This window comes from Pseudophryne corroboree (genome assembly GCF_028390025.1).
Source record: "Pseudophryne corroboree isolate aPseCor3 chromosome 3 unlocalized genomic scaffold, aPseCor3.hap2 SUPER_3_unloc_1, whole genome shotgun sequence".
NCBI lineage: Eukaryota > Metazoa > Chordata > Amphibia > Anura > Myobatrachidae > Pseudophryne > Pseudophryne corroboree.
In genome coordinates, this window is record NW_026967493.1 from 5,908,033 (window position 1) to 5,929,541 (window position 21,509).

At 47.5% G+C, this 21,509-nt stretch overlaps 1 protein-coding gene across 2 annotated transcripts in view; it reads left to right on the top strand.

Moving 5' to 3' along the window:
• LOC134983156 (gastrula zinc finger protein XlCGF26.1-like) overlaps nt 1-21,509 on the top strand; it is a 319,758-nt gene that overhangs the window by 287,356 nt on the left and 10,893 nt on the right. For both annotated transcript variants that reach the window (XM_063948906.1, XM_063948907.1), the window contains exons 3-4: nt 589-674; nt 3,502-3,613. In XM_063948906.1, the coding sequence (XP_063804976.1) occupies nt 589-674; nt 3,502-3,613 (198 nt within the window). The remainder of the gene's footprint in view (nt 1-588; nt 675-3,501; nt 3,614-21,509) is intronic.

Genomic DNA, 21,509 nt, shown 5'->3' on the forward strand with positions numbered 1-21,509 from the left:
AGCAGTGCCCCAGTACATAATATACCACACAGTATTGCCCCAGTACATAATATACCACACAGTATTGCCCCAGTACATAATATGCCACACAGTAGTGCCCCAGTACATACTATGCCCCACAGTAGAGCCCCAGTACATAATATGCCACAGAGTAGTGGCCCGTTACATAATATGCCACACAGTAGTGGCCCAGTACATAATATGCCACACAGTAGTGGCCCATTACATAATATGCCACACAGTAGTGGCCCAGTACATAATATGCCACACAGTAGTGCCCCAGTACGTAAGATGCCACACAGTAGTGCCCCAGTACGTAAGATGCCACACAGTAGTACCCCAATACATAATATGCCACACAGTAGTGCCCTAATATATAATATGCCACACAGTAGTGCCCCAGTACATAATATGCCACATAGTATTGCCCCAATACATACTATGCCACACAATAGTGCCCCAGTACATAAGATGCCACACAGTGGTGCCCCAATACATAATATGCCACATAATATTGCTTTGGGTAATGTACACACACCTGATAATCCCATATTTACAATGTACTCAGTCACTGTGTGTCTTCTACAGGGGCCAGTAACAGGAATACCCGAGAGAGATGTCCCCGTCCTATTTATTCCCAGGATCATACAGCGGAGAGTCACAGTGTCCCACAGGTAGGTGGAATTGATCATCCAATCAAATGCACTATATGATATATAGAGAAGCTTCCTGGATCTTATACTGTATACAGTTTAAATCACAGTATCACATAAGGATCAGGAATTTATCTTCTCCCCAAATACCACAGTTACCTTTATTTATTAAGTTTCTTCTATAGCGCAGCAAATGCCGTTGCGCTTCACTATTGGAAACAATAATAAAACAAAACTGGGTAATAACAAATAGTCATAGAGGTAGGAGGGCCCTACTCGCAAGCTTACAATCTATAGGGAAATAGGAGTTAATACACAAGGAAAGGTGCTATCTATTGGATAGTTGTCAACCAGATTGCAAAGGTTCTTGGTGGGCTGTATGATATTGTCACACAGCAATGATGAACCAAGGTCGAGAAGAGGGGAAAATGAGGGAAGAGAAAATATATGATGATGTGTGGACTGTACAGTGGGGATATAATTGGATAGAAAGGTTTATGAAGGTTATGTGAGCTGTTCTGGAATGTGATAAGCTTCCTGAAGACGTGAGTTTTCCGGGAATGCTTGAAGGTTTTAAAGACTAGAGGAGAGTCTTATTGTGCATGGTAGGGCGTTCCAGAGAGTAGGTGCAGCCCGAGGAAAGTCCTGCAATTGTGAATGTGAGCGAATAACGAGCGTGGATGATGTAGATCTTGTGAAGTTCAAAGATGTCGGGTAGGGAGATATTTTGAGATAAGAGAAGTGATGTACGTTGGTGTAGTTTGGTTAATGGCCTTGTATGTGGGTAAAAGGAATGGAGGGACTGACAGCGGATCTGCCGACGATGAACATCTGGCGAGGAAAATTAGACTATTGCAATAATCAATGCAGGAGATAATGAGAGCATAGATTAGAGTTTTTGCAGTGTCCTGTGTAAGGTATGGTCGTATTTTCAATCTGTTTATTAGACGTATGTAACAGGATTTAGAGACAGATTGAATGTGGGGAACAAAGGACAGTTCAGAGTCGAGGATGACCCCTAGGCAGCGAGCTTGGTAACTTCTGTTGGTCGGTGGAAATATAATTCTGCTATGTAAATATTAAGTTTGAGGTGGCAACATGACATCCAAGATGAAACGTCAGAAAGGCATTTAGTGACCTTTCACTATATGATCTGTAGTGCACCTAACAGACGTGTCCTGGCTCATCTTGCAGTAAACCCGACTCATTCCCCACAAATAGTGTGCCCGCTTCCATAGGAATGCATGCTGCTTACACACAATGCGAGTAGTCGCGCCAATCACTCCCACGATGTGTACGCATTCAGTAATTGATTTCTGTATATACTAATATTTTACTTTCTGCTTCGGGGTACACTGGGCTCCACAAGGATTAACATCGGGGTGTAGAGTAGGCACCAACAGGCTCAAAGCTTTGACTGTTCTCAAGATGCACAGCGCCGCCTCCTCTATAACCCCGCCTCCATGCACAGGAGCTCAGTTTGTAAGTTGGTGCATGCAGTAAGCAGGCATATCAACAGGAGGGCTGCTCCAGCAGCCCTAAGTAAAGCTAAGTTCAGAAGAAAGAATATCTGAAGACTTCAAGGGCTGCAGCAGTGTTAGATGTCAGTCAGACATCCCCTGCTGCAGCTCCATCACTCCCCCAGCGGCGCTGTATACTCCTGCGCCTTGGTTGCCGGGTCACTGCAGCGGAGGCTCCAGTGTTCTTCATACGTTAGTCACACACTCGCCGCTGTCTCCCGGATCGCGTGGCCGCATTAGAAGGGGAGGTAAGGGGTCTCTTTGGCCCACTATAATCGCGATCCAGCACGGCCGCAGGAGGCGGGCCGCGCACGCGCTGGTGTGGACACTGTAAAGGGCAGCCGCTCCACTAGCCTCCGGGACACAGGGCACAGGTATGGTTTTTGTCTCTGTGAAAAACCTTTTCATTACAGCCCGCAGCGCCCGGTGGGGAAGCCAGCAGGGGGATAAGGCCTGACCTGTAGCCCCTCCCCCAGCCCCAGGGCGTTATTTGGGTAAATGTTCCCGCCCTGAAGCTGCATGTATATCTCCCTCACTCCCTGTCAGCCGCCATTACACGGAGCTGCGTTGTTCCTGGGACTGCTGGGGCAAATCCTCCTCTGTAAAGCCGCCTGCTCGCCAGCGCTGTGCATTTTACAGGACACTTAAGTATTCTACCTGTCAAGGGACAGTGTTAGTTAAGAAAGAGTGCATACATTCAGGGTTGTGTGGTACAAACACCCTGTGATATACATGCAGTACTTACTGTGTTTTGTTATATCTACTGTTTACATATATAGCTATACTGAGTACAACTTTGTATTGCTAGTCCAGTGCAGTCTTATTGTATGGTATAATCCCTGATGTAATTCCCTGTGGAATCACAGTGTACCCCGCAGCAGAAAACAAGTTTTATGGTAAGAACTTACCGTTGTTAAATCTCTTTCTGCGAGGTACACTGGGCTCCACAAGGCGCCCACCCTGATGCACTTAGATTCTTTGGGTTGGTATGGCATTGGCCGCTGACACCCTCCCCTGTAGTGAGTGTGTGGTGTATGTGGTTACTCACGATTGTCGTCTCTGGGCTGGTTAACGAAACTAAGCTCCTGTGCACGGAGGCAGGGTTATAGAGGAGGCAGCGCTGTGCATCTTGGGAACAGTCAAAGCTTTGAGCCTGTCGGTGCCTCGGATCAAGATCCTACTCTACACCTCAATGTTAATCCTTGTGGAGCCTTCCTTGCAGAAAGAGATTTAACAACGGTAAGTTCTTACCATAAATCTCGTTTTTTAAGCTCGCTTATTGATATTGGACATTATTGAAGTGTTTTTATTGATTATGGGCTCTATAGGGGGAATACGTGACTGATTTTAAAGTAGAAGAAATAAAAGTTGAAGAGGATACGTATGTGATGATAGATCAGCTGTGTAAGGAGGAGGAAATCCCTACAGATATCGGCACAGGTGAGTAATAATCACTAAGGGTCAATCCAATTTAAGGGTGAGTTGGGACCTGCGAGCTGTTCTCACTGCCAGTTACATTTACAATCCAATTCCAAACTCGCATTGCTTTTCTTTTTTTTTAAATAGAGTAATTTTTATTCAAAATAGAATGTCATGTACAGATATCGCAAATTTCACGTGAAACAAGTGTAGTACACATTTGCAGTACAACATATTGGAACTTATGAATTGTATTATTATCCTTTATTTATATGGCGTCACAAGGGATCCGCAGCGCCCATTACACAGTACATAATTAAATGAGCAATCAAGAAAACAGCACTTACAGTACAAGACAATATAGGACAGGTATAGAAAACCAGAGGTTAGGTGCCATCAAAGGGATTATGGAGTATAAGATAGTATAAGTAAGAAAAGGAAAGGCACATGAGGAAAGAAGTCCCTGCTCTTGCGAGCTTACAATCTAAAAGGTGAAGGGCTAACAGACCGGGGTGACACAGAAGGGGTAGACAGTGAGCATAGACAAGAGGGTTAGGAGGAGAGTTGGCTGGGTTTGTTGAAGAAATGGGTCTTGAGAGCCCGTTTGAAGTTTTGTAGAGAGGTGGGGAGTCGGATGGGGAGAGGTAGAGAATTCCAGAGATAGGGTGCAGCGGTGCAGCACGTGAGAAATCTTGTAGGTAGGAGTGGGAGGAGGTAATCAGTTGGCAGGAGAGACGGCGTGCATTAGCAGAGCGAAGAGGACGGGTGGGAATGTAAAGAGAGATAAGGTCAGAGATGTAAGAGGGAGAAGAGTGGGTGAGGGCTTTGTAGGTGAGTGTGAGAAGCTTGAATTGGATTCTGAATAGGAAGGGTAGCCAGTGAAGGTCCTGCAAGAGAGGGGATGTGGATGTAGTAAGTTTGGGGAAGAAGATGAGATGGGCAGCAGCATTGAGGATAGATTGAAGTGGAGAGAGGCATTTTGGAGGGAGGCCAGATAGGAGGAGATTGCAGTAGTCCGATCTGGAGATGACCAGTGAGTGGATGAGGGAGTGGATGAACAGTGAGTGGATGAATAACATAGCGAGCATGAAGCGCTTCATAAAATGTAATCTAGCACAACTTAAACAGTTTGCCTGGATAATTATTACTCATCCGTAAACAGCGTGTCTATAATTGCACGTGTTGACAGGCGAATACTTATACTGTTAAAAGGTAGCGAAATCCGTAGACTGTATAATAATCATCATTGAACTTTTTTTTTTTTGTTATTTTGCATTTGCAGTGAACTAACTAACCTAATAAATCCTACGAAAATAAAAGAAATAAAAACCTCAAAAAAGAAAAGAAGAAAAAAAAAAAGGGGAAAAAAAAAGAACGTGAAGTAGCATCGCATTTATAAAGTACACAGAGCAGGGCATCAACCCAGGGCACAGCACATCATGGAACCCTAATAGCCTTTATAGTAGAAGATCGGGGGAGGAGTATGGAGATTCGAGCCAGGGGGACCAGATTTTCTCATATTCAGATATAGCATTGTTTTTCATATATATGAAACGATCTTTGGAAAGAGTGTCATTCACCAGGGCCTTGAATGCAGAAAGTGAAGGACTACCAGTAGCCATCCATAATCTCGCAAGGCACACCTTAGCCAAGGCACAGATATTGTGAGCGTACAGGCTCTCCCATCTGGACAAAGAGTCAGGGCCTCCCATCCCCAAGAGACAAAACTTTGGGGTAAGCATGCTCCTAGATATTCCTGTTCTCTCCAGAATTAACCTGAACCCAGACCAAAATACCTGTATCGACGGGCAATCCCACACAAGATGCCAAAAGGAGCCTACAGCAACACCCACATGTAGGGCAGATGTTCGAGTGGCCAGTCCCAAACCTAGCTAGCCTGACCGGTGTCATGTAAGTTCTATGTAAAATAAAAAGCTGGATCTGTTGAAATCTAGGGGACTTAGTGGCCGTACGTGGATACTCCAGGGCAAGATTCCAGTCTTCTTCGTCTGTAGGGCCTAAATCTCCCTCCCATTTCTCATGGAGACGAGAGAGAGGGTCTGTATGAAATTTAGTAAATAGGCGAAAGAAATCGCCTCAGTTTGCTGACAAAGGTCTTAATGGGAAACGGGAGGATTACAGGCGATGAATTCTTGAACTGAGGGCCCAATTTCAGACCTGATCGCTGTTCGGCACGCACGCTAGCAGCGTTCGCAAGCGGGCGATCACATCGCAAAAGTGCAAATTCACGCCCACCGTGCACGAGTGCAAACGAATGTGTAGCAGTGCAAAAAAGAGGTGTATACCATTCTGCTTCGCACAGGAGCGATGTGTATGCAAGGTTGCAAATTGCATCGCTAGCAGTACGTACTGTTTTGCAATTGTGCGTTGCATTCGCTAGATAGCTAATCAATTTGTACATTCGCGTTGCATTCGCTATCTTGCAAATAATCGCACAACGTGCCTTTTTTTTTTTTTTTTACCAAAGATTTGTCCAGTCAATGAACCTAAGGAATTGTAATGTGATTGATCAATTAACTCATCAGACACTGCAAAATTAAGTGTTTGACAACATAATTGTTCAGTAACATTTCGCAATTAAGGCCACAAACATACTTAACCCACAAAATATGCTGCTTGTCCTATTTGCATCATACACTTAATTGAAAAGGTTTTTCTCTAGCATCCATAAGGGATATTGGGGACAGATTAGTATGATGGGGTATAGACTGGTCCAAAGGAGCCAGTGCACTTCAAATTTCTTCCACTGTGTTTGCTGGCTCCTCCCCTCTATGCCCCCTCCCACAGCTCAGATTAGAAAAAAGTGCTCTCAGGAGAGGATGCACACTCTGCAAGCTCCAGAGTTTTTTCTTCAATTTCTTTTTAAGCTTTATTTATTTCGGTATGCTGTTTGGGCAACAGCATACCTGCACCGTGGGAGTTAGGAGGGGGAAGGGGTCAGTCACCGGCCTCTTGAGGTGCAGAGCCGCTTCCCCGATGCAGGACCACAGGATGCAGTGGCTGTTTGTTCAGCGGGGCATGGCGCCTTGGCTGTCGCAGCCGCAGCATGCTGTACACCCCTAACGCTGCCTGAAAGTGATCGTCGCTGGTGCGTACCAACCGGGCGCCCTGCTAGGGGGGGACCCCCGGTTTACTGTGCTGCTGACAGCGCGGGTGTGGCGTGCGGATCCCTCCTGGGGTGGACCCGCTATAGCCCCCGCGTGAGACTGGCTAAATAAAGGTAAACCAAGCATTTATGTGAGGTTTCTACACGCTGGGAGACATGGCCAGTATAAACATACAGCAGTAGCTCCGGCGCCATGCTGAAGGGGCGGAGCTACATTAGAGCGGGCTCAGCGGCATTTTGGCGCCTTCCTCTGCATAGCAGCAGCAGCCTCATACAGCTCCTCCGTACAGTCCCTGGATCACTGGTACCGGGTGTAGAGGGGGAGAGCCGCTATATTTGTGCACAATAACATCCCTCTGAGGGATTTTGTCATATTACAGTCTCACTGTGTTTACATATAAAAATGCTGACAGCATCGCTGGGTGCGCTGGGGTCCTCTCTCCTGTGTCTCCTCTCACATGCAATAGGGCAGGCTTGTAATATATCTATAGCAGGCTGTGTTGTATGTGTATTATACCTGTTTTTCTGATTCACAATGGTAAAACAGAAGTCATGCAGTGCATGTAATGCCAGATTCTCTCCCAGTTCATACGGCTCAATATCATGTGAGCAGTGTAGTCAGCCGTCTCAGAATGCTGATGTCAATGTGGGGGAGAGTCCAGAGCCCTCCTGGTTGGGGGCTATCAAAACTATGATGTCTGATATGTCATCTCGGCTCACTGCAATTGCCAATAAGACTCAAGAACTGCAACAAGCATTGGCTAGCCTAACTGCTAAACATCCCCCCCATGTCTACTACAAGTGCACAAAAACATGCTCTACCTGCACTCCCATCAGATACTGATGATGATATACAGGATGCTGGGGATGATGTGGACCCCATAAGTGGGGTTCCCTCCCCGATCCAGGGTATCGAACCCCCCATATAGGCTATTAGGGAGGTGTTAAAGCTCCCCCTGGGGGATGCAAATACTCGGCAGTCATTTTTCCTCCCTCAAGAGGAAATAAGTCACATTCCCTGATTCCAAGAAATCGGATGACTTATTTTCTCATACGTCCTAGAGGATGCTGGGGATGCTTCAAGAACCATGGGGTATAGACGGGATCAGCAGGAGACATGGGCACACTATAAGACTTTGAATGGGTGTGAACTGGCTCCTCCCTCTATGCCCCTCCTCCAGACTCCAGTTAGATTCTGTGCCCAGTGAGACTGGATGCACACTGAGGAGCTCTCCAGAGTTTCTCAGAAAAAAAGACTTAGGTTTGTTATTTTCAGGGAGACCTGCTGGCAACAGGCTCCCTGCATTGTGGGAGTGAGGGGGGAGAAGCAGACCTACTTCTCTGAGTTCAAGGGCTCTGCTTCTTAGGCTACTGGACACCATTAGCTCCAGAGGGTTCAATCACTTGGTGCGCCTAGCTGCTTGTTCCCGGAGCCCCCTCACAGAGCCAGAAGACAGAAGCCGGGTGAGTATAGGAAGATCAGAAGACTTCAGTGACGGCAGAAGACTGCGTTTGAGGTACCGCGCAGCGGTCGCGCTGCACGCCATGCTCCCACACATAACACGGCACTGCTGGGGTGCCCTGGGCAGCATTGGACCCTCAAATGGCACTGGCAGAAGTAAAAACAGCGCCTAGGCACTAGTTACGGGAACCCCGCCAGTATAAATATGAAATTTAAACAGGACTGAAGCTCGCCATGTAGGGGGCATGGCTTAGCCCTCACAGCTCTGACCAGAAGCTGCAGAGATGCTCAGCCTGGCCTCCCACACTACTGTACAAGTAACAGGGGGCAAAACGGGGGGTGGGGGGGGCACAAGTGATTTGGTGCTAATTGTTTTTATATATATATATATATATATATATATGACAAGAATTACTCTCCCACTGCGCTATTTCAAATAAAACACTAAAATTAATTAATTATATGGCTGCCTGTATCCTCTAAGTTCCCTGTTAGGAGGAACTAAATGTGTGAAAATATGAAACGAAATAGAGGAGATGGCGCCAAGGGAGTTATATCAACGCCCTACCTAAAAACGGACCCTTACAGTACTCTCCGGATAAATTACGTCAGATAACAAATACTAACATAAAAATTTATTAAAACAACATATAAACCCGACACAAATGTTCATAAGTATACAGAGTTGATACATTTACATTTGTCTCACAATTTTAACAATCAGTTTGTAGTGATGAGAAAAAAGCGTAGATATATCACTACGATTTCCTCCTTCTCCTTATTGTAGATTCGGAGGTAACATCAGATAACAGATAGATAAATAACCCAACGCGTTTCGTCTTGTTCCAAGACTTCATCAGGGGTAAAATCTCTTCATTTCAGAACATATTGTCAGCACATAAAAGGTCATTCAAAGATGTATGAACAACGTTTCAATATTTCAATGGGACTTGATTGATACAGCGAGGACCATACCTCATATATCATCAGCTTGAGTCTGACATTCAGATATTCGAATATGGGGAAGATTCAAATGTGTATAGAATCTAACTGGTTCGCAAGCATAAGGAACCTCGTCGGTCAGCAGCTTGAACCTGACACTCAGAGACTCAGGAGTGAAGGCAATTCAAATGGGTATAATGTCTAACCAATTTAGAACACATGGTAGACCCTCCAGTAGTGCAGTGCTGACAGCCAAGTCTCTGTATAATATATATATATATATATATAGCGCTAACCGGTCTGGGTAGTCTTTTTACTCACTTCAGTACCGGGATAGGCGCTGGATTGTGAGCTGGCAGAACTCCCTCTGTGTCTCTCTAACAGGCTTTGTTGTGGGTCTGTCTCCTATAGCCCCAGTGTGGTTGTGGGTGTCGGTACGTGGGTGTTGACATGTCTGAGGCTGAGTGCTCTTCCCAGGAGGAGGCTGGAGTGGGGACAGAAAATACCTTGAGAGTGACCGTGTCGGCACCGCCGACGGATGATTGGGTAAATTATGTTGAGTGTTTTAAATGCAAATGTGACTCGGTTGACTAAGAGATTTGATAGATCTGAGTCTAAGACATGGAGGAAATCCATGGAGGATGCTTTGTCACAAGCTCAGACCCCTTCGGGGTCACAAACGTGCATTTACCCTGATAGCTGATACAGATACCGACACGGACTCTGATTCCAGTGTCGACTATAGTGATGCCAGATTAAATCCAAAACTGGCTAAGAGCGATAAAAGACGTTTTACATATCACGGAGGACCCTGCTGTTCCTGATACTAGGGTCTGTATGTTTAAAGGAAAGAAACCTGAGGTAACGTTTCCTCCCTCTCATGAACTGAACGCTCTTTTTGAAAAGGCTTGGGAAAATCCTGACAAGAAGGTACAGGTTCCCAAAAGAATTCTGGTGGCATATCCGTTCCCCTCTGGGGACAGGGAAAAGTGGGAGTCAACCCCCACAGTAGACAAAGCTTTATCGCGTCTATCCAAAAAGGTAGCGCTTCCGTCTCCTGACACGGCAGCCCTAAAAGATCCTGCGGATCGTAAGCAGAAAAATACACTAAAATCCATTTATGTCACTGCAGGGTCGCTACTCAGGCCTGCCGTTGCTTCGGCATGGGTGAGTAGCGCTATTGAAAAGTGGGCAGATAACTTGTCATCTGAGATAGATTCCCTAGACAGGGATAGCGTGCTTTTGACTCTGGGTCTTATCAGGGACGCTGCAGCATATTTAAAAGAAGCTGTAAGGGATATTGGCCTTTTGGGATCAAGGGCCAATGCCATGGCAGTCTCAGCAAGGAGAGCATTGTGGATTCATCAATGGAATGCTGACGCTGACTCTAAGAAGGCGATGGAGTCGTTACCGTTTAACAGTAGTGTCCTGTTTGGTGACGGCCTCACTGACCTGGTGTCTACGGCTACCGCGGGTAAGTCGTCATTTTTACCTTATGTTCCTGCACAGCAGAAGAAAATGCCTCACTATCAGATGCAGTCCTTTTGGCCTAATAATTTCAAAAAAGGACGAGGGTCCTCCTTCCTTGCTGCGAGAGGAAGGGGAAAAAGGTCACAGGCTGTGGCAAGTTCCCAAGAGCAGAAGTCCTCTCCGGCTTCTATCAAATCAACCGCATGACGCTGGGGCTCCTCTGCGGGAGTCCGCACCGGTGGGGGCACGTCTCAGACTTTTCAGTCAGGTCTGGGTTCACTCGGACCTGGATCCTTGGATAGTAGAAATAGTAACCCAAGGATACAGATTAGAGTTTCAAGACGTGCCCCCTCACCGATTTTTCAAATCGGCCTTGCCAGCTTCTCTTCTAGAAAGGGAGGTAGTGTGCGCTGCGATACTAAAGTTGTGTCAAAATCAAGTAATTGTCAGGGTACCCCCGTCACAACAGGGGGAAGGCTTTTAATTCGAGTCTGTTCGTGGTCCCGAAGCTGGATGGCTCAGTAAGACCGATTCTGAAGCTAAAATCCCTCAATTTCTTTCTAAAAAAATTCAATTCAAGATGGAGTCTCTACGAGCAGTGATCTCCAGTCTGGAGGAGGGGGATTTTATGGTGTCAGTCGACATAAAAGATGCCTACTTGCATGTCCCCATATATCCTCCACATCAGGCTTACCTGAGATTTGCTGTTCAGGATTGTCATTACCAATTTCAGACGTTGCCGTTTGGTCTGTCCACGGCTCCGAGGATTTTCACCAAAGTAATGGCGGAAATTATGGTTCTCCTGCGCAAGCAGGGAATCACAATTATCCCGTACTTGGACGATCTCCTCATAAAGGCGAGATCCAAGGAGCAATTGCTGAAAAATGTTGCCCTTTCACTGACGATTCTGCAACAGCATGGTTGGCTCCTAAATTTGCCAAAATCACAGTTGGATCCGACGACACGGCTGTCGTTCCTGGGTATGATTCTGGATACAGAATTGCAGAGAGTTTTTATTCCAGTGGAAAAGGCTCTGGAAATACAGAACATGGTAAAACAGATTCTGAAACCAGCAAAGGTGTCAGTTCTTCAATGCACTTGGTTGCTGGGGAAGATGGTGGCGGCCTACGAGGCCATTCCGTATGGCAGGTTCCATGCCAGGGTGTTTCAGTGGGACCTGTTGGACAAGTGGTCCGGGTCTCACCTGGACATGCACCGGAAAATAATTCCATCTCCCAGGACCAGAGTCTCCCTTCTGTGGTGGCTGCACAGTTCTCACCTTCTGGAGGGACGCAGGTTCGGGATTCAGGATTGGATCCTGGTGACCACAGATGCAAGTCTCCGAGGCTGGGGAGCAGTCACACAGGGAAGAAATTTTCAGGGAAAGTGGTCAAGCCATGAAGCTTGTCTACACATAAACATTCTGGAATTAAGGGCCATTTACAACGGCATTCTGCAAGCAGAACATCTTCGGGGTCTGCCTGTCTTGATTCAGTCAGACAACGTGACAGCAGTGACATACATAAACCGCGAGGGCGGAACAAAGAGCAGAGCGGCGATGGCTGAGGCCATGAAGATTCTTCGCTGGGCGGAAAGACATGCCAGCAGTCTTCATTCCAGGAGTGGACAACTGGGAAGCAGACTTCTTCAGCAAACACGATCTACATCCAGGAGAGTGGGGTCTTCATCGAGAGGTCTTTGCAGAAGTGACAAGTCGTTGGGGAGTTCCTCAAGTAGACATGATGGCTTCCCGCCTCAACAAGAAACTTCAGAGATATTGTTCCAGGTCAAGGGACCCTCAAGCGATAGCGGTGGACGCCCTAGTGACACCGTGGGTGTTTCCGTCGGTATGTGTTCCCTCCACTTCCACTCATTCCAAAGGTGATAAAAATTATAAGAAGAACAAGGGTTCAGGCGATACTCATTGTTCCGGATTGGCCAAGAAGGGCCTGGTATCCAGATATTCAGGAGTTGCTCATAGAAGAGCCCTGGCCTCTTCCTCTTCGGGAGGACCTGTTGCAACAGGGGCTGTGCGTGTATTGAGACTTACCGCGGCTGCGTTTATCCTAGCCCGAAAGGGTATTCCCAGTGAAGTCATTCCCACACATCTCCAGGCTAGAAAAGAAGTAACGGCAAAGCATTACCACCGTATTTGGAGAAAATATGTGTCTTGGTGTGAATCCAAGAAGGCTTCTACGGAAGAATTTCACCTGGGGTATTTGCTCCATTTTTTGCAAGCAGGTGTGGATGCGGGCCTAAAGTTAGGCTCCATTAAAGTACAGATTTCGGCTTCGTCGATTTTTTCAGAAAAAATTGGCCTCCCTTCCAGAAGTTCAGACCTTCGTGAAAGGCGTGCTACACATCCACCCTCCATTTGTGCCTCCTGTTGCACCATGGGATCTTAATGTGGTGGTGCAGTTCCTGCAATCGCATTGGTTTGAACCTTTGCGCAAGGTTGAGTTAAAATTCCTTACTTGGAAAGTAGTCATGTTGTTGGCCTTGGCGTCCGCAAGGCGAGTGTCTGAGTTGGCGGCTTTGTCTCACAAAAGCCCCTATTTAATCTTCCATGCTGATAGAGCGAAGTTGAGAACTCGTCAGCAATTTCTGCCAAAAGTGGTTTCATCATTTCACATGAACCAGCCTATTGTGGTGCCAGTGGCTACTGATGCCTTGGCGGAATCAAAGTCTCTCAATGTGGTCAGAGCTTTGAAGATCTATGTCGCCAGAACGGCTCAGATTAGGAAACAGAGTCTCTGTTTGTTCTGTGGGCTCCCAACAAAATTGGGGCTCCTGCTTCTAAGCAGACTATTGCGTGCTGGATTTGTAATACGATTCAGCAGGCTCAGTCTACGGCAGGATTGCCGTTACCGAAATCGGTGAAAGCCCATTCTACCAGAAAGGTGGGCTCATCCTGGGCGGCTGCCCGAGGGGTCTCGGCGTTACAACTTTGCCGAGCTGCTACTTGGTCGGGATCAAACACCTTTGCGAAGTTTTACAAGTTTGATACCCTGGCTGAGGAGGACCTCTTGTTTGGTCAATCGGTGCTGCAGAGTCATCCGCACTCTCCCGCCCGTTCTAGAGCTTTGGTATAAACCCCATGGTTCTTGAAGCATCCTCTAGGACGTATGAGAAAATAGGATTTTAATACCTACCGGTAAATCCTTTTCTCTTAGTCCGTAGAGGATGCTGGGCGCCCGTCCCAGTGCTGGCTGTATCTGCAGTTTGGTTATAGTTACGCTCATGTTGCGTTGAGTTCAGTCAATCTGTTACTGTTGTTGTTCATGCCGTTGCATGCGTTGTTGTTGAATGCCATGTTGTACGGCGTGTTTGAGGTGTGAGCTGGTATGTATCTCACCTTAGTTTTAAAATAAATAAATAAATCCTGTCAGTCTCCCTTGGCACAGTTCCTATAACTGGAGTCTGGAGGAGGGGCATAGAGGGAGGAGCCAGTTCACACCCATTCAAAGTCTTATAGTGTGCACATGTCTCCTGCGGATCCCGTCTATACCCCATGGTTCTTGAAGCATCCCCAGCATCCTCTACGGACTAAGAGAAAAGGATTTACCGGTAGGTATTAAAATCCTATTTAAACTAGCCTGGAAGAATCCAGATAAAAAATATCAAGTGACAAAAAGGTTTTTAAATACTTTTCCCTTTGCCCCTGAAGGCAGAAAATTCGGGGAAGAATCTCCAGCAGTAGACGTCTCAATCTCTCGCCTTTCTAAAAAGGCAGTGCTCCCTGCTCCGGGCTCCCTTACTGTAAAGGACCCGGCGGATAGGAAAATGGAGACCACTCTAAAATCTATTTACATTGCTGCAGGTGTTGCACAAAGGCAGGTCATTGCAGGTTGCTGGATGACACATCATTATTATTATTATCCTTTATTTATATGGCGCCACAAGGGTTTCGCATCGCCCAATTACAGCGTACATATGCACATAATCAAAACAGGAAAACAGTGACTTACACTTGAAGACAATATAGGACAAGTACAGGGTAACTAAGCATAACTACACCAGTAAACGACATAGAGAAAAGTTTCAAGGTGGCCAAAAAACTGCGTGATTTGGGCAGTTGAGGATTATTAAAGTAAGAAAAGGATAAGCACATGAGGGAAGAGGGCCCTACTCGTGAGAGCTTACATGCAATTCATTCCTGGGCTAGTCAAATTAAGGAAGGTCTCTTGGGTGATATGACCTTAGTCGATACTGTTGCTTTCCTGACTCACATTCAGGACACGGCAAGAGTCCTTTGTGACTCCCTTAAAGAGATTGGCACTATTAATGCTAGAACCATGGCTATGGCTGTGTCTGCGCGCAGAGCCATATGGTTTCGTCAGTGGATTACTGATGCTGACTCAAAACGTAATGTGGAATCTCTTCCCTTCACAGGTGAATGGCTCTTTGGAGGTGACTTGGACGCATGGATCTCCAAGCTACGGCTGGGAAGTCCACGTTTCTCCCTTCGGGGGCGCCACCTGCCAGACGTACCTATCCGGGACCGTCTACTCAGTCCTTTGCGGTCCTCCAGATTTCGATCTAGGGCCAGTGGGGCCTCCAATGCAGCTAGAGGCTCCAGAGGAAAACCTAGAAAACCAGCCGTTGCTGGATCTCAGGACCAGAACACCAGTTCTGCTTCCGCAAAAATTTCAGCATGACGGTGCCCACCCCGAGGAGATCTCGTGATGGGAGCTCGGTTACGTCACTTCAGCCACATCTTGGACGGTTCTTGCCAAAATTCTTTGGTAAGGGACCTTATAGCTTAGGGCTACAAGCTGGAGTTCGACGGTACTCCTCCCCAACGATTTTTCAAATCAGGCTTACCACCTTTGGAAAGTATGCGTGGTACGCTACTACTGGCCATAAACAAGTTGGTCCAGTCCCAGGTCATTGTTCCAGTACCACTACTACAACAAGGACAGGGTTGCTACTCCAGTCTGTTTGTAGCACCAAAACCAGACGGGTCTGTGAGACCCATTCTTAATCTGAAGTCCTTGAATCCTCACCTGAAGGTTTTCAAATTCAAGATGGAATCTTTGAGTGCTGTGATCGCAGGCCTGGAACATCAGGAATTCCTAGTGTCCCTGGATATCAAGGACGCTTACCTACATATCCCAATTTGGCCTCCTCATCAGGCCTATCTGAGGTTTGCCCTGCTGAACGATCACTACCAGTTTCAAGCGTTGCCCTTCGGCCTGTCTACAACTCCGAGGGTGTTCATGAAGGTGATGGCAGAAATTATGTTTCAGCTCATGGTCCAGGGGGTCAATGTGATTCCATACCTGGACGATTGCCTGATAAAAGCGAGTTCCTGGGAGCTTCTCTTGCTCCATATAGATCGCACTATCCAACTTCTGTCTCTCCACGGGTGGATACTCAATCTGCAGAAGTCACACCTGGAACCTTCTCAGCGGCTCCTGTTTCTGAGGATGCTACTGGATACTGTAGCGCAAAAAGTATTCCTCCCAGAGGAAAAGGCGAAAACTCTTCAGGAAATGGTTCGCATGGTTCTCAAACCTGCTCGAGTCTTTGTTCATCTTTGCATAAAATTATTAGGAAAGATGGTGGCCTACTACAAGGCGATACAATATGGCAGGTTCCATACCAGACCCTTCCAATTGGACATCCTAAACAAGTGGTCCGGTTCCCATCTTCAGATGCACCGGCTGATTCAGCTGTCACCCCAGGCCAGGACTTCACTCCTGTGGTGGCTACAGTCTTCCAACTTCCTGGAAGGACGAAGCTTCGGGATTCAGGATTGGATTCTCCTCACGACGGATGTGAGTCTAAGAGAATGGGGAGCTGTCACCCGAGGGGTGCAGATCCAGGGCAGGTGGTCTGCCCAAGAGGCCCTATTTCCGATCAACATTCTGGAACTTCGGGCTGTCCACAATGCTCTGCTTCAGGCGTATCACCTGCTGCGGGATCGGGCGACAAGGAGGGACAAGAAGCAGGGCCTGCATGCGAGAAGTGTCAAGAATACTCCTCTGGGCGGAAAGAAATGCAAGAGCGCTGTCAGCAATCTTCATTCCGGGAGTTTACAACTGGGAGGCGGACTTCCTAAGTCGCCACGATCTCCACCCTGGGGAGTGGGGTCTACACCCTCAGGTGTTCCAACTGCTCGTCGGAAGGTGGGGTTGCCCACAGATCGACTTTATGGCCTCTCGTCTCAACAAGAAGCTTCGCTTCTATTGCTCACGAACCAGGGACCCGCAGGCGAGCGCAGTGGATGCGCTGATTTCGCCTTGGCCTTACCAGCTGGTCTACCTGTTTCCTCTGATCCCAAGGGTGCTCAAGCGGATCAGACATCAAGGAGTGGAAGCAATCTTGATTGCCCCGGATTGGCCCTGAAGCGCATGGTACACGGCTCTCCTGGACTTGTCCGTAGAGGACACTTGGCCTCTACCACTAAGAAGGGATCGTCTTCAACAAGGACCGTTAGTCTACTTGGACTTACGGCGGCTTCGTTAGACGGCATGGAGGTTGAGCAGAACATCCTAGCTCACTAGGGCCTTTCCAAAAAGGTAATTGCCACTACGGTACAAGCCAGAAAACCTGTGACGTCAAAACACTGTCATCATATCTGGCGGAGATATGTCTCGTGGTGCAAGGAACGCAAAAATCCCTCTGCAGAATTCCACTTGGGAAGGTTCCTCCATTTTCTGCAGGCTGGAGTGGATAAAGGCTTGCGTCTGGGATCCATTAAGGTCCAGATTTCAGCTCTTTCCATCTTCTTTCAGAAGAAGTTGGCTCTCTTGCCGGAAGTTCAGACCTTCTTGCAAGGAGTGCTACACATACAAATTCCTTTCGTGCCGCCTATGGCACCTTGAGATCTGGATGTAGTGTTTCGCTTTCTACAGTCCTCCTGGTTTGAACCTCTGACGACGATAGAAGATAAGTATCTCACGTGGAAAACGGAGGTGTTACTGGCCCAGGCTTCTGCTAGGCGTGTCTCAGAATTGGGGGCCTTGTCGTGCAAAAGGCCGTACTTGGTCTTTTATGAGAACAGAGCGGAGCTCAGGACCAGACAGCAGATCCTGCCGAAGGTGGTCTCACTTGAATCAACCTATTGTGGTTCCGTCCAGTTCTGACACTGCTTCTCTTCCGGAGGCATTGGATGCTGTACGAGCCTTGAAAATCTATGTCAACAAGATGGCTCGGATCAGAAAGACGGATTCTTTGTTCGTGCTGTATGATGGGCGGAAAATGGGTTGCCCTGCTTCAAAGCGGTCCATTGCTCGTTGGATTAAATTTACTATCCAACAGGCTTATGCGTCAGCAGGCCTTACCTGTTCCACAGTCTCTGAAGGCCCACTCTACTAGATCGGTGGGTTCTTCCTGGGCGGTTGCCCGTGGAGTCTCGGCCCTGCAACTATGCCGAGCTGATATCTGGTCGGGGACTCACACCTTTGAAGTTCTACAAATTTGATACCCTGACCAAAAAGGATACCCAGTTTGGGCAGGCGGTGCTGCAGTTGTCTCCGGCCGTTCCCGCCCATTCTGGAAGCTTTGGGACATCCCCATCGTACTAATTCTGTCTCCAATATCACTTATGGATGCTAGAGAAAATAAGATTTTAAATACCTACTGGTAAATCCTTTTCTCGTAGTCAATAAGGGATATTGGCCCTCATTCCGAGTTGTCAGCTCGCTAGCTGCTTTTAGCAGCCGTGCAAACGCTAGGCTGCCGCCCTTTGGGAGTGTATCTTAGCTTAGCAGAAGTGCGAACGAAAGGATCGCACAGCGGCTACAAAAAAAGATTGTGCAGTTTCTGAGTAGCTCGAGACTTACTTCTAGCTTGCGATCACTTCAGACTGTTTAGTTCCTGTTTTGACGTCACGAACACGCCCTGCGTTCGGCCAGCCACGCCTGCGTTTTTCCAGGAGCAGCCGCGTTTGTTTCTGACATGCCTGCGTTTTTACACACACTCCCCGAAAACGGTCAGTTACCTCCCAGAAACACCCACTTCCTGTCAATCACTCTGCGGTCAGCAGTGCGATTGAAAAGCGTCGCTAGACCTTGTGTGAAACTGCAATGGCTTTTGTGAAAGTACGTCGCGCGTGCGCATTGCGCCCCATACGCATGCGCAGAAGTGCCGATTTTTAGCCTGATCGCTGCGCTGCGAACGAAAGCAGGTAGCGATCAACTCGGAATGAGGGCCCTTGGGCGCCCGCCTCTGTCCGGTGACTTTCTGCAGGTTCTCTGTTACCTGTTCAGCTGTTGCTGTTAATGTTGCCAGACCTTGCTGGCTAAGTTATGTATTGTTGCCAGATTTGCTGTCCGACTTATGAGTGGTGTGCTGGTGTTTAAATCTTACCACGCTTATTGTCGTTATGTTCCTTCTCTCAAGTATGTCATTTTCCTTCGCGCACTGTTTTACCTATAACTGAGATGTAGGAGGAGGCATAGAGGGGAGGAGCCAGCACACCCAGTGGAAGAAATTTGAAGTGCACTGGCTGCTTTGGACCCGTCTATACCCCATCGTACTAATGCTGTCTCCAATATCCCTCATGGACTACGTGAAAAGGATTTACCAGTAGGTATATAAAATCCTCTATTTTTTAATTTTTGCGTTTGAAAAAAATTGTTATGTATATCCCCCCCCCCCCCCCCCCCCCCCCCCTCCTCCTCCTCCTCAATTTTTTTTTTTTTTTAAAGATGAAATAGTGGAGAAAGAACAATAGACACATATTGAAGAATCAGAGGATAGATGAAATAGAAACATGACAGATAAAAAGATTTCACATTCTGTGTAATAAAAACGCAACACACTAGCATTGTTTATAAAGTTTACTTCAAAAATATATATATATATGTTTCTCATACGTCCTAGAGGATGCTTCAAGAACCATGGGGTATAGACGGGATCCGCAGGAGACATGGGCACTTTAAGACTTTAAAAGGGGTGTGAACTGGCTCCTCCCTCTATGCCCCTCCTCCAGACTCCAGTTATAGGAACCGTGCCTAGGGAGACGGACATTTCGAGGAAAAGGATTTATATAATATATACATATTATATAATACCCATCTTATATAATGGTCTCACACACATCTTAAGATGTTCCTGTAAAATGAGCTTGTCACACAAGCCTTTTAGATTCACCTACAACACACATGAGTTACTTATTGTCTCACTATGGTAATGCTAGATTTTTTTCCTAGTATTGTTTTGAAATATGAAATATATTTAAGTTGATTTTTAATAATCAGGGCCTTCCTACTCCTATGCCTGTGATGACCAACTATCAATGAAAATGATATTGTTACTGTGATCTGTTGCAGTACATGTGTGTTGTCCCTGTGTGCCTCCAGCTGCTGTTGAACTACACATCCAAGCATGGCCTGCCTCAGTGTTAGCATGCCTTAATAGGCATACTCGGGCAGAGAATGGCGGAAAGTGGTTTCACACAGCAGCTGCAGGGACACAGGTTGAAGACACATGTTGAGACCAAATATTTTTGCAAATATTCATTAACATTTTTTTATTTTTATTTCTCTTACGTCCTAGAGGATGCTGGGGCCCACATTAGTACCATGGGGTAAAGACGGGTACACTAGGAGCCAGTGGCACTTTAAGAGTTTGAGAGTGTGGGCTGGCTCCTCCCTCTATGCCCCTCCTACCAGACTCCGTTTAGAAAATGTGCCCGGAGGAGCTGGTCACAGCTAGGGGAGCTCCTAGGAGTTTTTCTAGTTTTATTATTTTGTTAGAGTTTAGGCACAGGGAGGCTGCTGGCAATAGCCTCCCTGCTTCGTGGGACTTAGCGGGAGAGTAGTGTCCGCCCTGCTGGGTCCGAGCCACTATCTCCGCTGACAGGACATTGAGCTCCTGAGGGGAATGATCGTTCGCCGCCACTGGTGTCCGCTCACCCCCGCAGTATGTCGCCACCCCCTTACAGAGCCAGAATATAGAAGGTGGTGAGATTATAGCGGCACAAAGGTTGGAGCGCAGCTCTGAACGGCTGCGCTCTGGGGAGGGCTCAGCGGCACACGTGTTGGCGCTGTGAGCGTCTGAATACCCTAAACTGGTCTCAGCCGCCATCCGGAGACTGAATCCCCAGGCTAGCGACAGAATCCTCAGTACACAGACACTGATCAGGGGCCGTATCCCCCAGCTAGCGACGGAATCCTCAGGCCAGTATAAAGAATTTGTGCGGGAAGACGTGCCATCTTCAGGGGGGCGGAGCCTCCTCAGAGCGGACCCAGCAGCGTTCAGCACCATATTCCTGCCTGGAGCTCTTCTTCCACAGATGCTGAGAGGGAGAGCTGTCCCTCCAAGCAACTCCAGCTATCCTGTGCGGTACCAGGGGGTTTTAGAAGGGGGCGAGGCTGTGTAAAGTCTGTGTAGTCTATTAAGGTGCACAGATAGCGCTGGTGGTTTTATTAGATCTACCTCAGAAAGCGCTGTGTGTGGGTTGGCTCCAATCTGTGTCTCTCTTGTCATTCGTGGGGGGGGGGGGGGGGAACTCTGTCTGCCCTTTTCCTGTGTGTATGTGGAGTGTTTGTGGTCTACAAGCGGCCATGTCTAGAGGCTCTGTGTCATATGCTGCAGAGGATATTTCCTCTCAGGAAGATCTCATTCCATGTAATCAGGATTACACTGTTTTGGCACAGATCCCTGCTAGGGAGCCCGAGTGGTTGTCCTCTCTTAAGGGTGTGATTTCTCAGATTTCTGACAGGGTTGCGCAAACTGAGACTGCAACTCAGGTTTTACAGACCTCTATGGCAGTTTGGTCCGGTTCTGTTCCTTCAGGCCCCCCTACGGTACACTCTCAGAAACGTGCTCTTGCCCAGATTATGCAGGATGACATGGATACCGATTCTGACAAGGCAGACGGTGATGGGGATGTGATGCGGGGGGCGGCCTCTCTTGCAAAAGGAGTGCAGTTGATGATTGAGGCCATTAGAGATGTGTTGAAT